General features: G+C 43.6%; 1 protein-coding gene across 1 annotated transcript in view; it reads right to left on the bottom strand.

The window, feature by feature from the left end:
• Positions 1-1,442: 1,442 nt before the first annotated feature.
• LOC119272207 (serine/arginine repetitive matrix protein 1-like) overlaps positions 1,443-20,179 on the bottom strand; it is a 45,324-nt gene continuing 26,587 nt past the window's right edge. Inside the window, exons 2-5 of the mRNA XM_037553745.1 lie at positions 2,624-3,215; positions 2,267-2,345; positions 1,885-2,014; positions 1,443-1,771 (exon numbers count right to left, since the gene is read on the bottom strand). Of these exons, the coding sequence (XP_037409642.1) occupies positions 1,511-1,771; positions 1,885-2,014; positions 2,267-2,345; positions 2,624-3,215 (1,062 nt within the window). The 3' untranslated portion in view covers positions 1,443-1,510. The remainder of the gene's footprint in view (positions 1,772-1,884; positions 2,015-2,266; positions 2,346-2,623; positions 3,216-20,179) is intronic.

Below are 20,179 nucleotides of genomic sequence, written 5' to 3'. Positions count from 1 at the left end.
TCACTTGAACTTCTACCATGTATTTTTGTTCGTAATTTCCCACCCGTTCATCGGAGTTGCACAACTGATATATAGTGCCGATTGCCTCTCTCACAAGAAGTTTTTGAACTTCCCCGTGCTGAGCACCTGAACTTCTAGCAGCGAAATTTTTATACTTTAACTTTTTATTCTATTTTCTCATATGAAAACACACACCATGCAGCATGTGAACTTCTGGCCGTTTTCAATTTGAACTTCTCTGTAAAAAAGTTCTCCGTAACTCCCAAAGCACTCGTCGAATTTGAGCAAATGATAGCATTGGAAAGGATTTTTTTAACAAATCATGACTAGTTAAGAGCATACTTTGAACATGCTAAGACTTGTTTTGAACATGCTAAGACTTGTTTTGAGCATATTTTAGTAACAAAAAAAATCTAAGATGTTTTAAATATCAAACTACTTTATTAATTGAATTTGAACTTCTCAACATTTTTATTTTGAACTTCCGTGTATTTATTTTATAAATGTGGAAAATAAAATGGATGTGTTTGTCCCTATAAGGAATTTCACGAGTTTATTTTTATTCTTTAGTAACGAAAAAATATGAGTTTTTTATTTACACCGAACTTCATCGTTTTTAAAATTTGGACTTCTTGTTTTTTTAGTAATGGGAATAAACCTAGTTTTTTGTAAAATCGAAATGCTTTATTATTTTAATTTGAACTTCAGGAGTTTTTTATTTAGAAACGGTGAAAATCCTTTTATACATTACTTTTTCAAATTGAACTTCATACTTACTTCTTCGCGAAATGAGAAGAATCTGATTTTTTTTGTATACATCATACCCTCCGTTTCTTTAAAGTGAACGTCTTGGCTTTATTATTTGGTAACAGGGATTTTTTTGTAAATAAACATAGAACCACTTCATTTTATAAATTTGAACTTCTAGGTTTTTCATAGAAACGGAGAAAATATTTCAAAAAAAATATATTTTTGAATTTCTTTTGTTATTTTTAATTTGACCTTCTCAGAGTTAATTGCTTTGTTTTTTTGAATGACTTTGTTATTTTAGTTTGAACTTTTTGGTTATCATGTTTTAATAATGGGAAAATCCATGGGATTTTTTTAGTACAACAATAACATTTTCTTTGGACTCTCTATTTTATGAAATTTGAACTTCTCAAGTTAACACTGTTATAGTTGAAGCATTGTTTTTCTTCATGGTATATAACCATCGAACTTCTGTGTTATCTTAATTTGAACTTCTTGGGTTTTATTTTTTTAGGAACTAAAGAAATCCAAGCTTTCTTATAGGAACTAAATTGTGGCCTTGCAAAATGCTTTTGGGAATGGTTAACCTTTTGTGAAGAAGAACAAGGACATAAAGAGCACGACACGCACACGAACACACGAAGCACCCACATAGTGAGTGCGGACACACACGAGACACAAGACCTAGCACGGACGCAGCAACACATGACACTATTTTTTATTTTCGAACTTCTGAATATCCTTTTACAAGCTTGAGCCATCAGGTTCCAGCGGCCCAAAATACAATTATCTGAACTCTGAAGAATAATATGACAACTCGTAGTGAACTTCTGCCAGTCAACCATGCATATTTTTGCGGCCATAATGGATATGCATAGCATTTCAAAACAAATATAGATGATATGATGCTCTGTAGGTATTTAAAAGCACACTTTGTGTCTACTACTAGCAAAGTTCCCCAAAGATCATTTTTCTTGAGCAGAATAGCACAAAAGCCACCAACGTCGAATGTATGACAAACCTGTCCAAGAATTATCAAACGAAGTTGATTAGTCTCAAAAGGAAGCAGACTAGGTGAGTTACTTGTCCAGAAACAAATAATAATTGAGAAAGATAAGCCGATCAAGTTCGTACCTGTAGAGTAAAGGAGCTACATTTGTGTGATTTACTCTCTGGTTCAGAGGTAACACAATATATGTGAATGAATTGCCGTACTTTTTCAGACTGAACCCAACGCTTTTGCTTTCTCAATGGAACGCATATGCTACAAACAAAGTGTATTCCACTATAAGTTAACTGTAGTCAACGTCGAAACAGCCACAATTCACCTCATAGCAACAACACAGAAACACTTCAGAAATTATAGCAAAATTTGTAGCCAAATTGAGCACCCGCACCGCATTGCTGCTTGGGGGATATAGATATGTGATCACCAGTTTCACAGGTTCAGAATCACTTTATACAAGATAAAATTTGTGAAGTCACTTCACAAGAGGCATTGAATGGAGAGACCTACAGGGCCTCTACAGGCATTGAATGTTTTGACCGCATCGGCGGCTGCACGAAGGCCACCACCATGCCCACTATCGCGGCCACTGCCAATAAGAAAGATGGCTGTTGGATCTTCAGCTAGTCAACAACCTGAACTCCAGTTCTCATCCAAACACCACGTTCAGACTTTCCACAAAGTAAACAATGTTAGTTCACCTAGGCGATTCCAGCAAACATAAAAACGTTCTCCGAAAACTTTCTTACTCTCAGATTTTCAATTCTCTCGCTTCCAGTTTTACTTGAACGGCCATGAGAATTTTACTCGACCTGCCACGAATGCTCTATAGCCAGTTCATGGTGAACAACAGTTAGTAGGACTAACCTGTCGACAGGCTCGTCGAAGTTGTGCTCGGGGATGGAGGAGGGAACGAGAACAAGGAGGTTGTTGTCGACGTGCCGCACTCAAGGACGCGTGAGCATCCGTCGGATTCGGTGGGTCGCGGCTGTTCGAAGGCAGCTGGAGACGAATGTGCTCGAGGAAGAAGGAGCTTGCCGGAGCAGCACCGCCTCCCGGTGTGAGCATCCATCGGACCCGCTGGGTCGCATCTATTGGGGGTGGCAGGAGACGGCCGTGCTCGCCGGATGGGCTGAACTGCCCAAGCCCCGGGGGTCAACTGCATCCAGCTCGCCGTGCGGGAGGGGTCGCTGGAGAAGGGAGCGGTGGTGGCGCTCCGAACTTCTAGCTCGCCGTGCGGGAGGGATCTGCCAGGAGGGGGCGGATCCGCGACGCGGCGGAGGGGGCCGATCCGCGGCGCGGCCGAGGAGGTGGGCCGACGGGGCGCCGGAAGGAAGCGAGGGCGGCGCCGCAGCGCACAGGGCTGGTGGACGCTAGGGGATTGGGGCGGCTGCGGGGGTTGGTGGAGGTCGGGAGGTGGGGGACGCCGGGGTGTTTCTCCTTGTTTAGTTTGTTGACGCTGTGTTATTCGAGTTCGGAAACATCTAATCGGTCTATATAAGGGCGCGCCTCGATCCAAATAACTATTCGGTATATATAGAAGGAAGAAGTAGATCGGTGGAGCTGCGAGGTGCCCACGAGGGTGGGGACGCGCCCAGGGGGACAAGCACGCCTCCCTGCCTCGTGGCTCCCTCATTTCTTTCTTAACATCCACTCCAAGTCAACTGGATCACGTTTGTTCTAAAAATAACTCTCCCTAAGGTTTTATTCCGTTTGGATTCCGTTTGATATTCCTTTTCTACGAAACACTGAAATAGGCAAAAAAACAGCAGTTTGCACTGGGTCTTGGTTAGTAGGTTAGTCCCAAACATAATATAAAAGTGTATAAATAAGCCCATTAACATCCAAAACAGATAATATAATAGCATGGAACAATCAAAAAATATAGATACGTTGGAGACGTATCAGGTATCTAGGAGTAAGGCGGTAGGATAGATCTTGTAGTATACGTCATGTCTTCAGTTGAGGTAGTGTTGATCATGCCTCCGGCATACGGCTTCCGGAGTCCATCTTGAGCACGAGAGAGGGCCCATCGGCCCACCCCGAGTGACATGGACCGACTAGGTTAGTACCCCATTATCCAGGACACCGGTAGTAGTCCCTGAATTGGTCTTCCACGCCGAGGATGACCTTCCTGAGAATAACAACCTCGGATCTGAAGTCCTTGGATCGACAGAAGAATTCCACCTTATAATCTGGGACCACTCCTTTAAAGGAGTCATGCCAGCCGAGGCTCAACCGAACTTGTACCCTTTGCCCGAAGAGATCGGATAACATAGCCTCGAAGGCCAGCCATCTCGGTGTGAACAGTTCCACTTAGCCTGACAACTTTATCGAAACGGCTCACCCCGCAACAAGTCAAGCAGTTACTGCTTCACTCAAATCATGGCCCGAGGCCAGCTTTTTACTGGCATGTCCCATCGAGTTGGAGATCGTGCCCATTTTCTCAAGGATATCATCAAGATTTTGATTCTCCCCATATGCTTAATATCATATTTGGTGGGAGTGGCGTGTTTATCGGTGCAGTAAGGGCAACTCTTGGCCTGTCATCGGCCTATAAGAGAAAAAGGGAAGACATCGCAACCTACTACGCTCCCATTGTCCCCATCTACTACTTCGTCTTGCTCTAGCGCCCAGATTCGATCCGATAAGCTTTTCCTTTAGCGAGTCTATCCTCCCCCACTAGCCACGACCGATACCCTCAAGGGGCACTGGGGTGGTTCATCATGATGGATGGCACCATCCTAGAGCTACCCAGCATGGGGTATCTGTCCGCTGATATCGCCACCCGCGCTCTAGCCGCAGGCTAGCAAGTGCCCGCCCCCAATGTTGGGGAGCAGGTAGTCTTTGTCCCCCACCTCGTCTGAGGGATAGGGTTCCCAGTGCACCCTTTTGTGTGCGGGGTAATGTTCTATTATGGGCTATCTTTCCACCATATGGCCCCAAACTCTATTCTCCACCTCGCCTCTTTCATCACAGTCTGGGAGGCCTTCCTTCGCTGCACTTCGGCCCATGGTTGAAGAACTTCGAGATCAAGCCAATGTCCAGCGGCTCTGACCTTGTGGAGTGTGGAGGGGCCATGATCAGCAAGAACCAGGGGCCGAATGGTTCAGGGGCACCTTCATCAAAATGGTGAAGGAGTGGCAGCAAGAGTGGTTCTACATCACCGAACCGCTCGCCCCTAGAGAGGCCGAGGTCCCTGCCTTTCCGGCTAGGCCTCCGAAGAAGCTCGGGTCTTGGAAGGATAAGGGTGTCGCCTGGGGGAACCCAGCCAAGATGGAAGCCATGATAAAGAGGATCAAGTGGTGGTCCACTACAAAGAATCTCGAGCTGTCTGACATTATCAACGTCATGCTCAACTGTCGCATGCTTCTGCTCCAGCTTCGGGCTACCCCGATGTGGGCTCAAAAGCCCGAGGACATGGGCCCCCCTCACCGCTTTCTTCCGCTCCACCTTCGCAGCCATGTGGATGCGACTCCTAAAGCTGGCCAAGGACAAGATCCCCAAGGAGGGGAAGACCTCGGCTTCACGGACGGCCACGATGCCCCCCGGTAACTGTTCTAGCACACGAATCCAAATTCGTGTCTTTTGCATTGACGGGTAGTGATACGTCTCCAATGTATCTATAATTTTTAATTGTTCCATGCTGTTATATTATCAATCTTGGATGTTTTATAATCATTTATAGTCATTTTATATCATTTTTTGGTTCTAACCTATTGACATAGTGCCAAGTGCCAGTTGTTGTTTTTTGCATGTTTTTTTACATCGCATAAAATCAATACCAAACGGAGTCCAAATGCCATGAAACTTTACGGTGATTTTTGATGGACCAGAAGACATCTAATGGGCCAAGGCTGTGCCTGGGGGGTGCTCTGAGGAGAGCGAAACCCACCAGAGCGCGCCCTGGTGGGTTGCGCCCATGCCGGGTGCCCCTCGGACTACCTCTTTGCTCTATAAATACCCCAATATTCCAGAAACCCTAGTGGAGTCGACGAAAATCAATTTCGGTCGCCGCAGAGTCTATAACCACCAGATCCAATCTAGACACCGTCACGGATGGGGTTCACCACCTCCATTGGTGCCTCTCCGATGATGGGTGCATAGTTCTTTGTAGACCTTCGGGTCCGTAGTTAGTAGCTACATGGCTTCCTCTCTCTCGTTTGATTCTCAATACAATGGTTTCTTGGAGATCCATATGATGTTACTCTTTTTGCGGTGTGTTTGTTGGGATAAGATGAACTTTGAGTTTATGATCAGATCTATCTTTTTTTATCGATGAAAGTATTTGGGTTTCTATGATCTCTTTTATGCATGATTGCTTATAGCCTCATATTTCTTCTCTGATATTTGGGTTTTGTTTGGCCAACTTGATCTACTTATCTTGCAATGGGAAGAGGTGCTTTGTAGTGGGTTCGATCTTACGGTGCTTGATCCCAGTGACAGAAGGGGAACCGACACGTATGTATCGTTGCTACTAAGGATAAAACGATGGGGTCTATCTCTAGATAGATAGATCTTGTCTACATCATGTCATCGTTCTTATTGCATTACTCCATTTCTCCATGAACTTAATACACTAGATGCATGCTGGATAGCGGTCGATGTGTGGAGTAATAGTAGTAGATGCAGGCAGGAGTCGGTCTACTAATCTTGGATGTGATGCATATGTAATGATCATTGCCTGGATATCGTCATGAGTATTTTATGTTCTATCAATTGCCCAACAGTAATTTCTTTACCCACCGTTTGCTATTTTTCTCGAGAGAAACCACTAGTGAAACCTACGGCCCCCGGGTCTCTTCCTCATATTATTTGCCTTTGCGATCTATTTTTATTTGCCTTTTATTTTCAGATCTACTAAAGCAAAAATAAAAAAATACCTTGCTGCAATTTATTTTATTTGGCATTCGATCTATCAATATTTACAACCTTCTCCCGTCAACGCACCAATTTTTGGCACCGTTACCCGAAAGGGATTGACAACCCCTTTAACACGTCGGGTTGTGGGTATTTGTTATTTGTGTGCAGGGGCTAGTTACGTTGTGTTGCTTAGTTCTCCTACTGGTTCGATAACCTTGGTTTCATATGTGAGGGAAATACCTACCGACGTTGTCCCGCATCATACCTTCCTCTTTGGGGAAATACCGACTTAGCTTCAAGCGACATCAAAAGGAATTTCTGGCGCCGTTGCCAGGGAGGATCTTCAACATATACCAGGTTCCTAATCACAAATCTCATCTCCTCACAATTTACATTATTTGCCATTTGCCTCTCATTTTCCTCTCCCCCACTTCACGAAAACTTGCCATTTTATTTGCCCCTCTTTTCCATTGGCTATTTTCTTGCCGGATCTGTTTTTGCATGCGTTCTTGTTTGTGTAGTCATGATGCCGCAAAGAAAATATTATGATGTTCCTTACCCCAATTGTTTGCTTGAAAATGAGAAAAGTACTAAGGAATATATGACTACACAATTTTAGCATGATAAGCATTTTACCAAAGAACTTAAGGAGCATTTCGTTATGGTGTATGCTATAACAAAACAACTTGATGATATTAGTAGAGAAGTTTGAAATCTCCAATCTAAGTATGCTTTTGCTGAAAGTTTGTTAGGAAAAATATCCGATGCACAAGCTACTCTAGTAAATCAAATGGCCGCTAGACCAATCTCACTAGAGGGCAAAAGTGATGAAGATCTTAAAATGATTTGTGTTTCTTCTATTTATTCCTTGTTTAGTAATATTAAGATTGATGAAAAAGGGACAGGAGAAGAGTCAACTTTAGCTAGAAGGCGTCCCTATATTTCAGAGGGTGAAAATCTTGTTGAGAAAATTGATAAAAGTGGGTTTGAAGAGGTCAAAACTTTAGCTAGTGATGTGCCCACTCTTTTGGATTACAAAGACTTTAATTATGATAGTTTCTTTTTGATTGATTATATTTATTTGTTGCAATCCTTGATAAATTCACCCCATGCTTATGAACAAAATAAAGCTTTTACTAAACATATTGTTGATGCTATGATGAAAGCTCTAGAAGAAAAGTTGGAATTAGAAGTTTCAATTCCTAGAAAATTGCATGATGAATGGGAACCTACTATCAAATTCAAGATTAAAAATTATGAGTTCTTTGCTTTGTGTGACTTGGGTGCTAGTGTTTCTACTAATCCGAAATCTTTATATAATGTGCTTGGTCTTACCGATATTGAATCATGTTCTTTAAATTTGCACTTGGCGGATTCTACTATTAAAAATCCTATGGGAATAATTAATGATGTTCTTATTCTTGCAAATATGAATTATGTGCCCATAGATTTTATTTTTCTTGATATTGATTGCAATCCGTCTTGTCCAATTATTCTTGGTAGACCATTTTTACGCACTATTGGTGCCGTGATAGATACGAAAGAAGGAAATATTAAGTTCCAATTTCCTTTGAGGAAGGGTATGGAACACTTCCCTAGAACAAGAATTAGGCCACCATATGAATCAATCATGAGGGCATCTTTTGGATCTCGAACCAAAGATGACAAAACTTAGATCCTTGCTTTATGCCTAGCCAAAGGCATAAAACTATAGCGCTTGTTGGGAGGCAACCCAATGAATAAAATTTATTTTTGCTTTTTGCTTCCTGTTAGCACAATTATGCTACTGTTATGATTGTGTTTTTTGTATTTTAATTAGTGTTTGTGCCAAGTAAAGTATTTAAGATCTTCTTGGGTGATAGTTGTTTGATCTTGCTGAAAAAACATAAACTTTTGCGCTCACGAAAACAATTCAGAGAGTGAGAAAATACCAATTCCTTTTGAAGTAGATCAATATAGAAATTTCGTAGGTCTTCCTAATTTTGCAGAATTTTTGGAGTTATAGAAGTATTCGAAACATCCAGATCACTACAGAGTGTTCTGTTTTTTGACAGATTCTGTTTTCTTTGTGTTGTGTCCTTATTTTGATGGCTCTATGGTTTTCTTTGATGAATTTTTTCCATAGAAAAGTTGGAATACAGTAGATATAATGCAAGAACAAAATATGAATTGGTCTTATAGAGCACTTATAGTAGTGATTTATTTTCTTATACTAATGGATCTCACGAAGGTTTTGTTGAGTTTTGTGTGATTGAAGTTTTCATGTTTTGGTTATCTTACGATGGATGAAGGGATAAGGAGTAAGAAGAGCCTAAGCTTGGGGATGCCCCGGCATCCCCCGCTATTATCCAAAAGAGAGCAAGCAACTAAGCTTGGGGATGCCCCCGAGTGGTATCCCCTCTTTCTTCTAACGACCATCGGTATTTTACTCGAAGCTATATTTTTATTTGTCACATACTATGTGTTTTGCTTGGAGCGTCTTGTATGATATGAGTATTTGCATGTTTTATTTTGTGTTTTAAGTCTTTATTCCTTGCTGGACACACGTATTTGAGAGAGCCAAAATTATGTCATGACTTGTTAGAATTGCTCTCTTTGCTTCACTTAGATTTTTTATGAGCTATGGACTTGCTCTAGTGCTTCACTTATACCTTTTTGAGCACAGTGTGATTTAGTATTTTTGAATAAATGCTCTCTTGCTTCACTTAGATTTATTTGAGAGCTAGTAAAACTTTCAAGAATTTCTTTCTTGCTTCACTTAAATTATTTTGAGAGAAATAAAAATTATGCTCATGATCTTCACTTATATTTGTTTGAGCTTGTCAAAAGCAACATATGAAAATTAGTTCTAAAGTGATAGATATCCAAGAAGGGTATAATAAAAACTTTCATGAAGATCATTGGACAAAATAAACTTGATTTTTAGTAATAGTTTTGAGATATTATGATGTGATATGTGAGTTATGTTGATTAGTAATTATGCTTTAGTAAGAATATTGGTGTTAAGGTTTGTGATTCCCTATGCAAGCATGAAAGTCAATAATTATGCAATGAAATTATATCCTACTTGTGGAGCATTATTCGGTGTTAATTATGCTTAATGCTCGCTTATGAGATTATTCATTTCTTTGTTGGTCATTTCTCAATCTTTTGCTAGCCTTCATTTTGCACTAAGTATGATCACTACTTGTGCATCCAAAAACCTTTAAACCAGTTTTTCCATATGAGTCCACAATATCTACCTATATGCCGTATTCTTTTGTCGTTCTAAGCAAATTTGTATGTGCCATCTCTAATTTTCAAAATAAACTTCTCTTTTGTGTGTTCGTTTCAGTCGCGGAGCGGTGAGGGGTAGCTAATATTTTCCATTCTAGATGTGTTATTCTCACGATGAGTGTTTATTCACTTGTCATTGCACGAGAGTAAGGCAAAGGTATTAGGGATGCCCAGTCCCAAAATGAAAAATGAATTTACTTTATGTTGTCAAATAATAAATTCCTTGGAAAGTGTTGGTATGGAGGGAAACCATGGATACGGCTAGCCATGGAAAGTGAAAGTATGGTTGAAAAAGGAATAAACTTTATTTTCTATTTGGGAACCGTGTATGATATATCTAGCATGGAAAGTGTGGGCAACTCTAAGTCGTTTCGTTGGTGGGATGCATACACCTCCCAAAATGTTTTTATCTCTAAGTTTTTCGCTTCGAGCTCTGGCACCTCTACAAATCCCCACTTCCCTCTACGAAGGGCCTTTCTTTTACTTTATGCAATTTTTATTTTGGATTTGAAGTCTCCATCTTATCTTATAAAAGCACCAACTAGGAGGCACTATGATCGTACTTGATCATTGGGTGTAGTTAATATGCGAGTGTGTTTCATGAATGGATCAATGATTGAGCATGATGGGGTAGGGATAGCTCATTTTAGCATTGATATTTTGAAAGACATGGTTGCTTGTTGATATGCTTGAGTATTTCATTCATCATGTCAAAACTAGACTATTGCTTTGAACAATATAAAAGTCCAAACGTCCATGCTATAAAGAAAAGAATATGATATGACATGATAAGTAGCATTCCACATCAAGAATTCTGTTTTTATCACTTACCTACTCGAGGACGAGTAGGAGTTAAGCTTGGGGATGCTGATACATCTCCAACATATCTATATTTTTTGATTGTTCCATGTTGTTATATTACCAATGTTGGATGTTTTATAATCATTTTATATCATTTTTTGGTACTAACCTATTGACACAGTGCCAAGTGCCAGTTGCTATTTTTTTCATGTTTTTTACATCGCAGAAAATCAATACCAAATGGAGTCCAAATGCCATGGAACTTTACAAAGATTTTCTATGGACCAGAAGACACATAATTGGCCAATGCTACACCTAGGGGTGCTCCAAGGAGAGCACAACCCACCAGGGCACGCCAGGAGGCCCAGGCGCACCCTGGTGGGTTGTGCCCACCTTTGGTGCCACCCAGACCGCCTCTTTGCTCTATAAATACCCCAATATTCCAGAAACCCTAGGGGAGTCAACGAAAATCATTTCGAGCCACCGCAGAGTCCAGAACCACCAGATCCAATTTAGACACCATCACGGAAGGTGTCGGGATATACCCCGTGGCGTAAACCGACCGAACTTGGCGTTTCATTGGTAACCTGCCAGAGGATTGGCGACTTACGTGTATGGCGGTTGACCGGTATGATGATTCACGAGCCGGAAGACTCATTAGTGACCCGGCGCATGTTTCTGATGGATGACAAGGCCCAAGGCCCAGAAGGCTGGCTCATGTTATGGTGGGCCGGTTTACGAGGAAAGGCATGAGGAACATTTATCTTACAAGGAGTTAAAACCTGGACTTGTATCCGGTTGGTATTAGAAGGTAGATTTGTCCTAGTCCTAATAGGACTCCACATGTAACCCGCCCCTCTAACTTATATAAGGAGGGGCATGGCTCCCCAAAGAGGGACAAGCAACAAGCAAGAAGATAATCTCTAGGGCTAGACACAACTAGGAGAGACGGTTTACGGCGGCTCCCTCATGATCATAATGAGATCTAGCCACAAAAAGCATGTAGGGCTATTCCGGATGATGTTTCCCGGGGCCCGAGGTTGTCTAAATCATTGTCTTGTGTTGCGTCTCTCGATTCCGCTCAACCCCTCTCAAGCTACCACATAGGTGTGCGGCCTCACGACTAAGTCCTCACACTAGGACATTTGTCGTGACATATCCACGACAGTTGGCGCCCACCGTGGGGCCTGCACATGATGGTGTTGAGTTCTTGAAGGGATCCCTTAGGGATCGAGAAGCTATGACCCGCCGGATCAGCAAGAGCCGGCATGGAAGAATTCACGTCAGCTACGAAGTTCAACAGTCAGGATTAAAAAAGTTTTTAGTGTCATATAGGAGATTGAACATGGAAGTTTAGGGTTGCATCACGCCGCGCCCCCGAACCATCGACACAGGCAGGAAATCGGTCTCGCCAAAGATAGGTTGCCGCCTCGTGTGAACTATTAAAACTGGCAGGTTCTGTCAACGGAAATAGGTACATCAAATCAATTCTCGTCCAAGGCAATCCGAACTTGAGGAATCTGCTCGGAGACAACTGACAGGCGTCATATGTCATCTGCCAGTACAAACGACAATTAGGGCAGCTGTTGCGGCCGCGTGAGATCGCCAGATCGATCTACATGAACCAGTGTCCGTGAAACCTAAGGCCTAATGGATTCCCAAGTTATTCCGCGTGAAGGATCCCTCAACTAGTACAACCATTACACACGCATGGATTCCAAGGAAGGATTAAATATAAAAGGGTGTTGCCGCTGCTTGTCTCCACTAAGAGCCGGTCACGCCACCTTGCTTCAGGCCAGCACCACAAAACGACCGCGGTTCAGAGAAACAACAATGAATTGGCCACAAACGACCACGATCCGGACTCCTCAGCCACCACGGGTCACGCCCCGCCTTCGGTCCGAGTAACCCTTGCACCTCGTCTGAGTCGCGGTCACATGGTCGCGCTGTGTTACGCGTCCACTTCCGTGCAACACGTCTCTGTGCGTCGGGCCTCGAAACCGAGGCCACCGTCAAATCAAAAGCAGCACTATGCATTATCCAGCGCCAACATCCGGGTTCATCCGGCAAAAAATATCAGGTGTTATTTCTTCTATATATTTTCTTAGTACGCATTAAAATTTCTTCGAGCACAACTACTCTGCTCTACGGTGTTTTTTATATGTAGGGTAACTATTTACTACGAAAGTGGCATTATACCATGGATACGGACTACACCAGCTTACAACACCGTGGCCATCTCTCTTACGACCGCGCCGGTTTACAACAAGAAGGACAACTTGCCCGTCCGCACCGGCTTACAATGCCGCGACCGACTCATCTCTCCAAGCCGCTTCTGATGCTGCGGTCGGTTTACTGTCCGCTCTACGGTCCGGCTTATTCAAAGTGTCGGGTTGAATAACGGACTTTACGCATAGATCATTTGTCGTTCACAAACATCAGGTGATATCTATCCAAATTTATCTTATTAACACTTATTTTTTTGTCAAAGAACAATTACTCCGCCCTGTAATATTTTTACTCAGGACAACTTTTTATGCCATTATATTGCGGATACGGAGGGCATGCGCTAGAATTCGTCCATGCCACGCTGCTCGACAGACATGCGTGCAAGCCGCCGTTCCAGCGGTCCAGTACGCGTCAACTCGTCAGGACCGTGCGAACTGCCCGATAAAGCGCGCATAGGCCGCCGTCCCCCGCGGTCCGATCTACATCAACATACGGCCGACTCACCCGTCTGTGCCAGCTTACAACGCCGGTGCCGACTCTCCCCGTCCATAATGGTTTACAACGCCATGGCCGATTCATCTGTCTGCTCCCATGGCCGACTCGCCCGTCATGGATTTCAGCTTTACCGCAGTAATCATCATCTCTACGACGGATAAATTCTGGCTCAACATATTAGGTGAAATCAATCCGGTATATTTTTATATTATATATTGCTTTCTTTAAAAAGAGCAATTACACTGGCTTGTGATATTATTTATGCAGGAGCAATTGTTCACTGCAAAAGATATGGCCGTGTCTTGGATATATAGCTCGCGCCACTATTATTATGCGCAAGTGCCGCCTCTAATATTGTGGACGTCTTTACCGTCCGTCTATTGCAGCCTGGTCTACATCGACACACCAGGGCCGCACCTGTCTGCATGAGCGGTTTATAAGTATGAGCAAGTCACGGCTTGGGTAGCTAGACCAGTTTTTTCTTTCAAATTGGAGGCAAATTATCATCAACCGCCGTTTGCAATTGATGGCTCAATGAGCGGGCGCACAAGTCGCCGCCACTAATGTTTGGTTAAGGTCAAATAGCCAGTTGGAAGGAACCATTGGCCGAGTTGCTGACACGGCTCATACGGGATCATTTATAATCCGCCGCAGTCATGTCAACCTTCTGTGGATTCATATCGTGCTATCAACACCAATGATATGCAACTCATGCCAGTTTAAATCACGGTCAAATATGAAGAATCTCAAGCCAACTCCTGGAGTTACCTTGAGACTCGGGGGCTGCGATGACATGACTCAGCAAATCTTGCCAGTTTCAGCAAATTTAAGAACCCCAGGACGATGGAGGGAAAGATAACCCGGTCCCGGAGGCTACTGTTATGTTGATGAAAATTTAAAAGCCGTCAGAAAATTTCCGGCTTAGAAAGTATATGACAGTTACAAAATCCTGGCTCAATGAAGAAGTTCCGGGTCATCAGAAAGGATTCCGGTTTAAAATCCGGCTCAAGGGAAGTCAGTCTCACTGAAGCTCTCAAATCCGGTTTAAGAATTTCCGATTCAAAAAGAATTAATTTCTCCCAAGTTCGAGTTTAAAGGCTGTCAGAATATTTCCAGCTGAAAATGAAGATTCTGGTTTAAAATCCGGCTCAAGGGAAAGATGTCTCCCGCAAAGCTTTGGAGCTCTCAATCTCCGGTTCAAAATCCTGATTCAAGAAGAATTTATCTCTTGCAAAAAGTTAAAGGTTGCTGAAGAGGGCCTGTTTCCATGATGCGCGGTTCAAACATGGGTTATCCTGCCTTATTGGTTTATCATATTATTGATCACATGGGGGCTTCTGTTTATAAAGCGGAGTGCTGATTACATATTGATCCGGCTATCAAGCCAATATTCTCATAAGGGGCCAAAGAGAGTTTGTTGCACAGCACAACTCAAACATAGGCACCCGATGAGCACATCTTAGAAATATATCACTTGGGGGCTTGGTCGTATTCGAACCATAGCTACACCTCTTGATCGGCGTAAGGCCACCAGGGAAGTTACTTGGGGGCCCTTTGCTTCGCATCGAACTAAGAGTCTGCACCCTTTTAATAGGATATCAAGCCCGGCTTGGAAGCCTGGTGTTCGCACCTAAAACCCCGGGTTAATCTGCCTTCTTTAAGTAAGTCAGTCCGCCCAGGTAAACCTGGTACGACCCGCGAACGTTTGACAGTCAATCTCATAGACCCTGAACTTGTCAAAGTTAAAAAGTGATTGGTTAAAGATTGAGGTCCATCTTAAGAGGCATTGTGAAATGGTTAATTCAGTGGCCTGGCAGCTCGTGAAAAGCCTCGCATGTTCTTTTTGAGTTCTATTTGCCAAGTTTTTTCGCCTTTTTTGAGGTTTGTAATATCTCCTGATAAACTGGTGTCCTTGACCCGGCTTTGCTTTCAACTAACAAGTTGTCAGTACATGATCAATTATAATCCGATGTTTCTTAACCCGGTTTGGTTTGACTAACAAGTCGCCAGTATTATATATGGATAATCCGATACGGTTTTATCACAAACCGGCAAAATATGGAAGGAGTTATCAGTACTCAAGATTGGGGTTATTACCCTTACTACAAAAAGTTGGTAAACCAATGATGTGATTCACCCTTACTGGTATGATATATTTCATATTTGATTATTCTTAAGTGCAGCCTTGGTTATAAACCCGGGTTATATGTTGAGCATTATGACCTGTCCGGCGGTAAACCACTAGGACACTTTAAACTTGTGGTGTGGAGAAATAGGTTGAATAAAGCAGGATTATAAAACACCGGCGTTTATTAACCCGACCTGGCTTACGACTATAAGTCGCCAGTATGATGATAAATTATCCAGTGTTTATTAACCCGGCTTGACTTTGAATGATAAGTCGCCACACATAACAATCATAAACATTTGGAAGGTTCTGGCTTCTAAAGATTGGGTTATCACCCTTACTGTACACGTATCCTAAACCGGCCGTACGATTCAATATCACAGGAACCGGTTTTTCAAACCGGGTTATATTATTCAAATCTTTAATAGCCAACATGGCTGGATTTTTATTATGGTTATCAATAACCAATATTACGATTGAGGTTTTCAAAGTCGCTTCAGCGCAATGGATATTATTTTATCAATGGATATAATTTATTCTACAATGGAAGGAATAGTCCCGAGTCGCTGCAGGCTTACGACCCGGCACTTGGGGGCTACATTATTCAAGTTGAGATTACATCAAATATGCAAGTCTCATGTCACTGCAAGCATGCACCATGACACTTGGGGGCTAATGCAAAGTCATTTTTACTAGCCTTATTGAAGAACCGACTCATCACATCATAATGAGCCGGCCCTTGGGGGCTACCAATTTCTCCTGGCAACAATTCAAGGTACACAAGTTTTTATTCCATTATATTGAAGGGTCCACTCCTCAGTTGGTAAAGCACAAAGCTCTTAACCTTGTGGACGTGGGTTCAAGCCCCATGATGGGGGTTACATCATATGATGTTCTTTTTGAAGAAGTATATATAAATTCCTAGCTTAATATTATCTTACTGAGCCGGCCCTTGGGGGCTACACATTGTTGTTCAAGTCTACATGATCATATTTATGAAGTCCATGCTCATTATTGTATAATGACCCGGCCCTTGGGGGCTACACTGGTTAAAGTTTTTATAAGTACAAGGCAATTACAAGTCCTAGGTTGCGGCAAGCATGACAACCCGGCACTTGGGGGCTACATATATGGAGTATTCAGTCTTTACTAGTGATTGAGATGAACAACATGGATTTCTTCAAAGTGGTAATATTTATATTGAAGCAAGTCTTAAATCATTACATTGTTTCTGCTCATGACTTGGGGGCTACAGAGCATTGAAGGCCAATTCTAATGGATTCTTTATTTACAATGTTTCTCCTGGACGCAAATTGATTATGAAGCTGGTTTATTGTCCCAGATTTTCTAGAAGAAGGAAATGACAAGGACTTAAGGATGTTCAGGTGCCGGTTTACAACAGTTCTTAACCCGGAGCACAACCTATCAAATTGGTTCTTGCGTTTATTTTGCAGTATAAGTTTACCATGGATAAATTGTGACACCCCAAAATTTTAACCTTGTTTTATTAATTAAAAATTTTCCAGGAAATTTAAACTTTTAATTTTCTGGATTTTCTTTTGATTTCAGAGCCATCCTTTTCCTTATTATGGAGTTTTACCTCAAGTGAAAAACTTTCCAAAAATATTATTGGACTTGTTTAACCTCTCAATAAAACATTTCTATTATCAGTGGAATTGATTTGCACAATTATTTCTCTCTGAGCTTTATTCCTTAAAATGATTTTTCATTAGTTTTGGAGCTCTTTTTGAACTACAACCACTTGATATATTTATTTAAAATTTTCACCAAAATTTGGAGATGTCATGTGATGTTTTAAAATCACTTTTATGCAAAAATATATTTCATTCATTTAATATTTTGAGCTCTACCCCCATTTTTCAAATCTGGTCCAGTGGGCAATTTTGCAGTGCAACCCATTTAAATATTTCTTTCTATCCTCCACCAAAATTTTGGGATGTTCATAGGAGTATATTATTCAACTTTATGCAAAAACCCATTGATGTTCTTGGTAAAATTTGAGTGAATCAAACTCTTTTTCATTCTGGTCCAGCTTGGTGATTTGTACTGCATCCCTATTAAATTTTGCTCTAGTGGCCATGATCTTTCTCCTGCTTGTAGTACACCATACCAAACCCTTAAGTCCAGGAGAGTGGACCCATTGGAAGATTTTTGGCTCCTGAAACAATGCCTTTTTCCTTCTGCCCAGAACTGAAGTTTGGCAAAACTTACGCTAACAAGTTTGAGCTTTTGGCAAACTAACCTCACCACTCTCTTATTCATCCAAAGAGACTCTGATCTGGAGATTTGGGCCACCCCAAGAATTGCCTAGGTGCCATAGGCATTCTATCAAACACCAGGTGTGCATGTGCAGTTTTGGCATGATTTTTGTTTTGCACTGTGATCTTGCCCCTCTGTACATACTGGCATGTCCGCTAATCTCCTAAGGGACCCTAGCCTAGACCTGCTAACCCCCAGCTTCACCCTCGCCGCCTAGCATGCTCTGGCATTTCGCCGAATGCTTGGCGTGCATGCTCTGGGCATGCCCAGAGCGCGCGTTTTGCATGTGCGTGCACCGAGCCGCCGCGTCCCACTGCCGACGCCCCGCGCTCGCTCTGGCCCTTCCCCTCTCCCAGTCGACGCCCCGACCCCCCCTCGCCGCAGAGCCGCCCCTGGAGCTCCACAGGACCGTCGTCAGGTCGGCAGCGGCGGCTAGCGGGCGGCCACAGTGCGCCCTGCCATGGACGGCGCCGCCCAAGCCACCCCCGCATGCCAGCTGCCCTCTAGAGCAGCCCGAGCTCATCCACAAGCTTGTCCGCAAGCGCTTGTCACCGCCACGTCCCCCTGCTGCAACAGAATGACAGTCGCCGGTGTTCTTATCCACGGCCATCATCGGAACTGACCCCGACTGCCTATTTAAGGAGCCCCGAGCCTCTCCGAAACCTCAGGCGACCTCAAGCCACCCCACCTAGCACCCCCGTAGCAGTCAATCGACCAGGGAAGGTCTTCTTCCCCATCTCCGGCCAATACAGCCGCCGCCGCCCTCCGGCCCATTCAGTAGCAACCCGAGCCCCTCCCGTCCAACCAGTGCCACCATGTGATTCCCCTCGACCGTGCGAAGCTGCCCAACCTCTCAAACGCAACCCAGAGCCACCATAGCCCAAACCCCCATTGCTCCCGAAGCTTAGTCCACCGCGGAGCTCATCGCCGGCGATTCCCTCCACCCCCGCCGACCCAACGACCACCGGGAGGACCGCCCCGGTCTTGCGGATCCATCCCAACCCTCTGGAGCCCGCGGGGAGCCGCCGTTCACCGGCGTTGATCACCGGAGCCCTCACCTCTGTTCGGCCAGAGGAGGACGAAGGCGGGGCGACCGGTCAAACCTGACCAGTGGGCCCCCTGGGCCCACTGTCAGCAACCCCGATCGAGTCCACACTGGCGTAAGTGGAAGCGCAAACCCCTGAGTACGTCTCCTCTGCTTCGAAGACGTATTCTTCCCAAAACGTTTTCCCTTTTTCTGTTTTATTTTAAAAATAGAATTGCCTAAACTTTGACTGGCTATAACTTTTAAAATATAAATCCAAATGACTTGATTCTTTTTCTGTTGTTCCTCAAATATTGTCTAGTTTATTTTCATATTTATTTCAAAATTTTCCAAGAAACTTTTTTGTACTGTTTTTAAACTATGTGTTAATTTAAATATTTCCAAAAATAGGATTTGTTGGAGAGAGAAGAAAACGTTCAAAGTTTTGGAATGTACCCTGCCTCTCCACAACTTGAAGGCAAGCATTCTGAACCCTGGCATAATGTTTTGTGGGTTGTTCGATACGGTTATAACACCACCTCGACATGAAGCGTTGGTTATTTTTATGTGACGATATGATCATACTGTAACACCCCGGATATGACTTTCCCAATATATATTCCAACTCTTGCCGTTTCCGGCCTTAAGTTATTTTATTTTCTTGGGTTCAGGTTTTTGTCTCCGTGTGTTGTTGTTGTTGTCATGCATCTCATATCATGTCATCATGTGCATTGCATTTGCATACGTGTTCATCTCATGCATTCGAGCATTTTCCCCGTTGCCCGTTTTGCATTCCGGCGCTTCGTTCTCCTCCGGTGGTCATTTCTACCTTTCTTTCGTGTGTGGGGATTAAATATTTCTGTATTGGACCGAGACTTGCCAAGCGTCCTTGGTTTACTACCGGGTAGACCGCCTGTCAAGTTTCGTACCATTTGGACTTCGTTTGATGCTCCAACGGTTAACCGAGGGATCGAAAAGGCCTCGTGTGTGTTGCAGCCCAACACCCCTCCAATTTGGCCCAAAACCCACCTAAACCCTCTCCATCATCTAGAGCGTTCAATCACGATCGCGTGGCCGAAAACCGCACCTCATTTGGACTCTCCTAGCTCCCTCTATGCCTATATATAGACCCCTCCTCTAAATTCGCGGATCCCCTCTCCCAAACCCTAAAAATTTCGTCTCCTCCGCCGCCGGACGTGTCCACACCCTCCGGACATGCCCGCGCCGCCGCGCCCGACCACTCAGGACTCGCCACGTGGCCGCCGCCTCCTCCCACCGCTGCGACCCGCCCGGCCCGCAGCGGGCCCCCGCGGCCCGGTCGCCGCCT

The sequence above is a fragment of the Triticum dicoccoides genome, chromosome 3A (genome assembly GCF_002162155.2).
Source record: "Triticum dicoccoides isolate Atlit2015 ecotype Zavitan chromosome 3A, WEW_v2.0, whole genome shotgun sequence".
NCBI classification, from domain to species: Eukaryota; Viridiplantae; Streptophyta; class Magnoliopsida; order Poales; family Poaceae; genus Triticum; species Triticum dicoccoides.
This window is presented reverse-complemented; position numbering and strand designations above follow the sequence as displayed.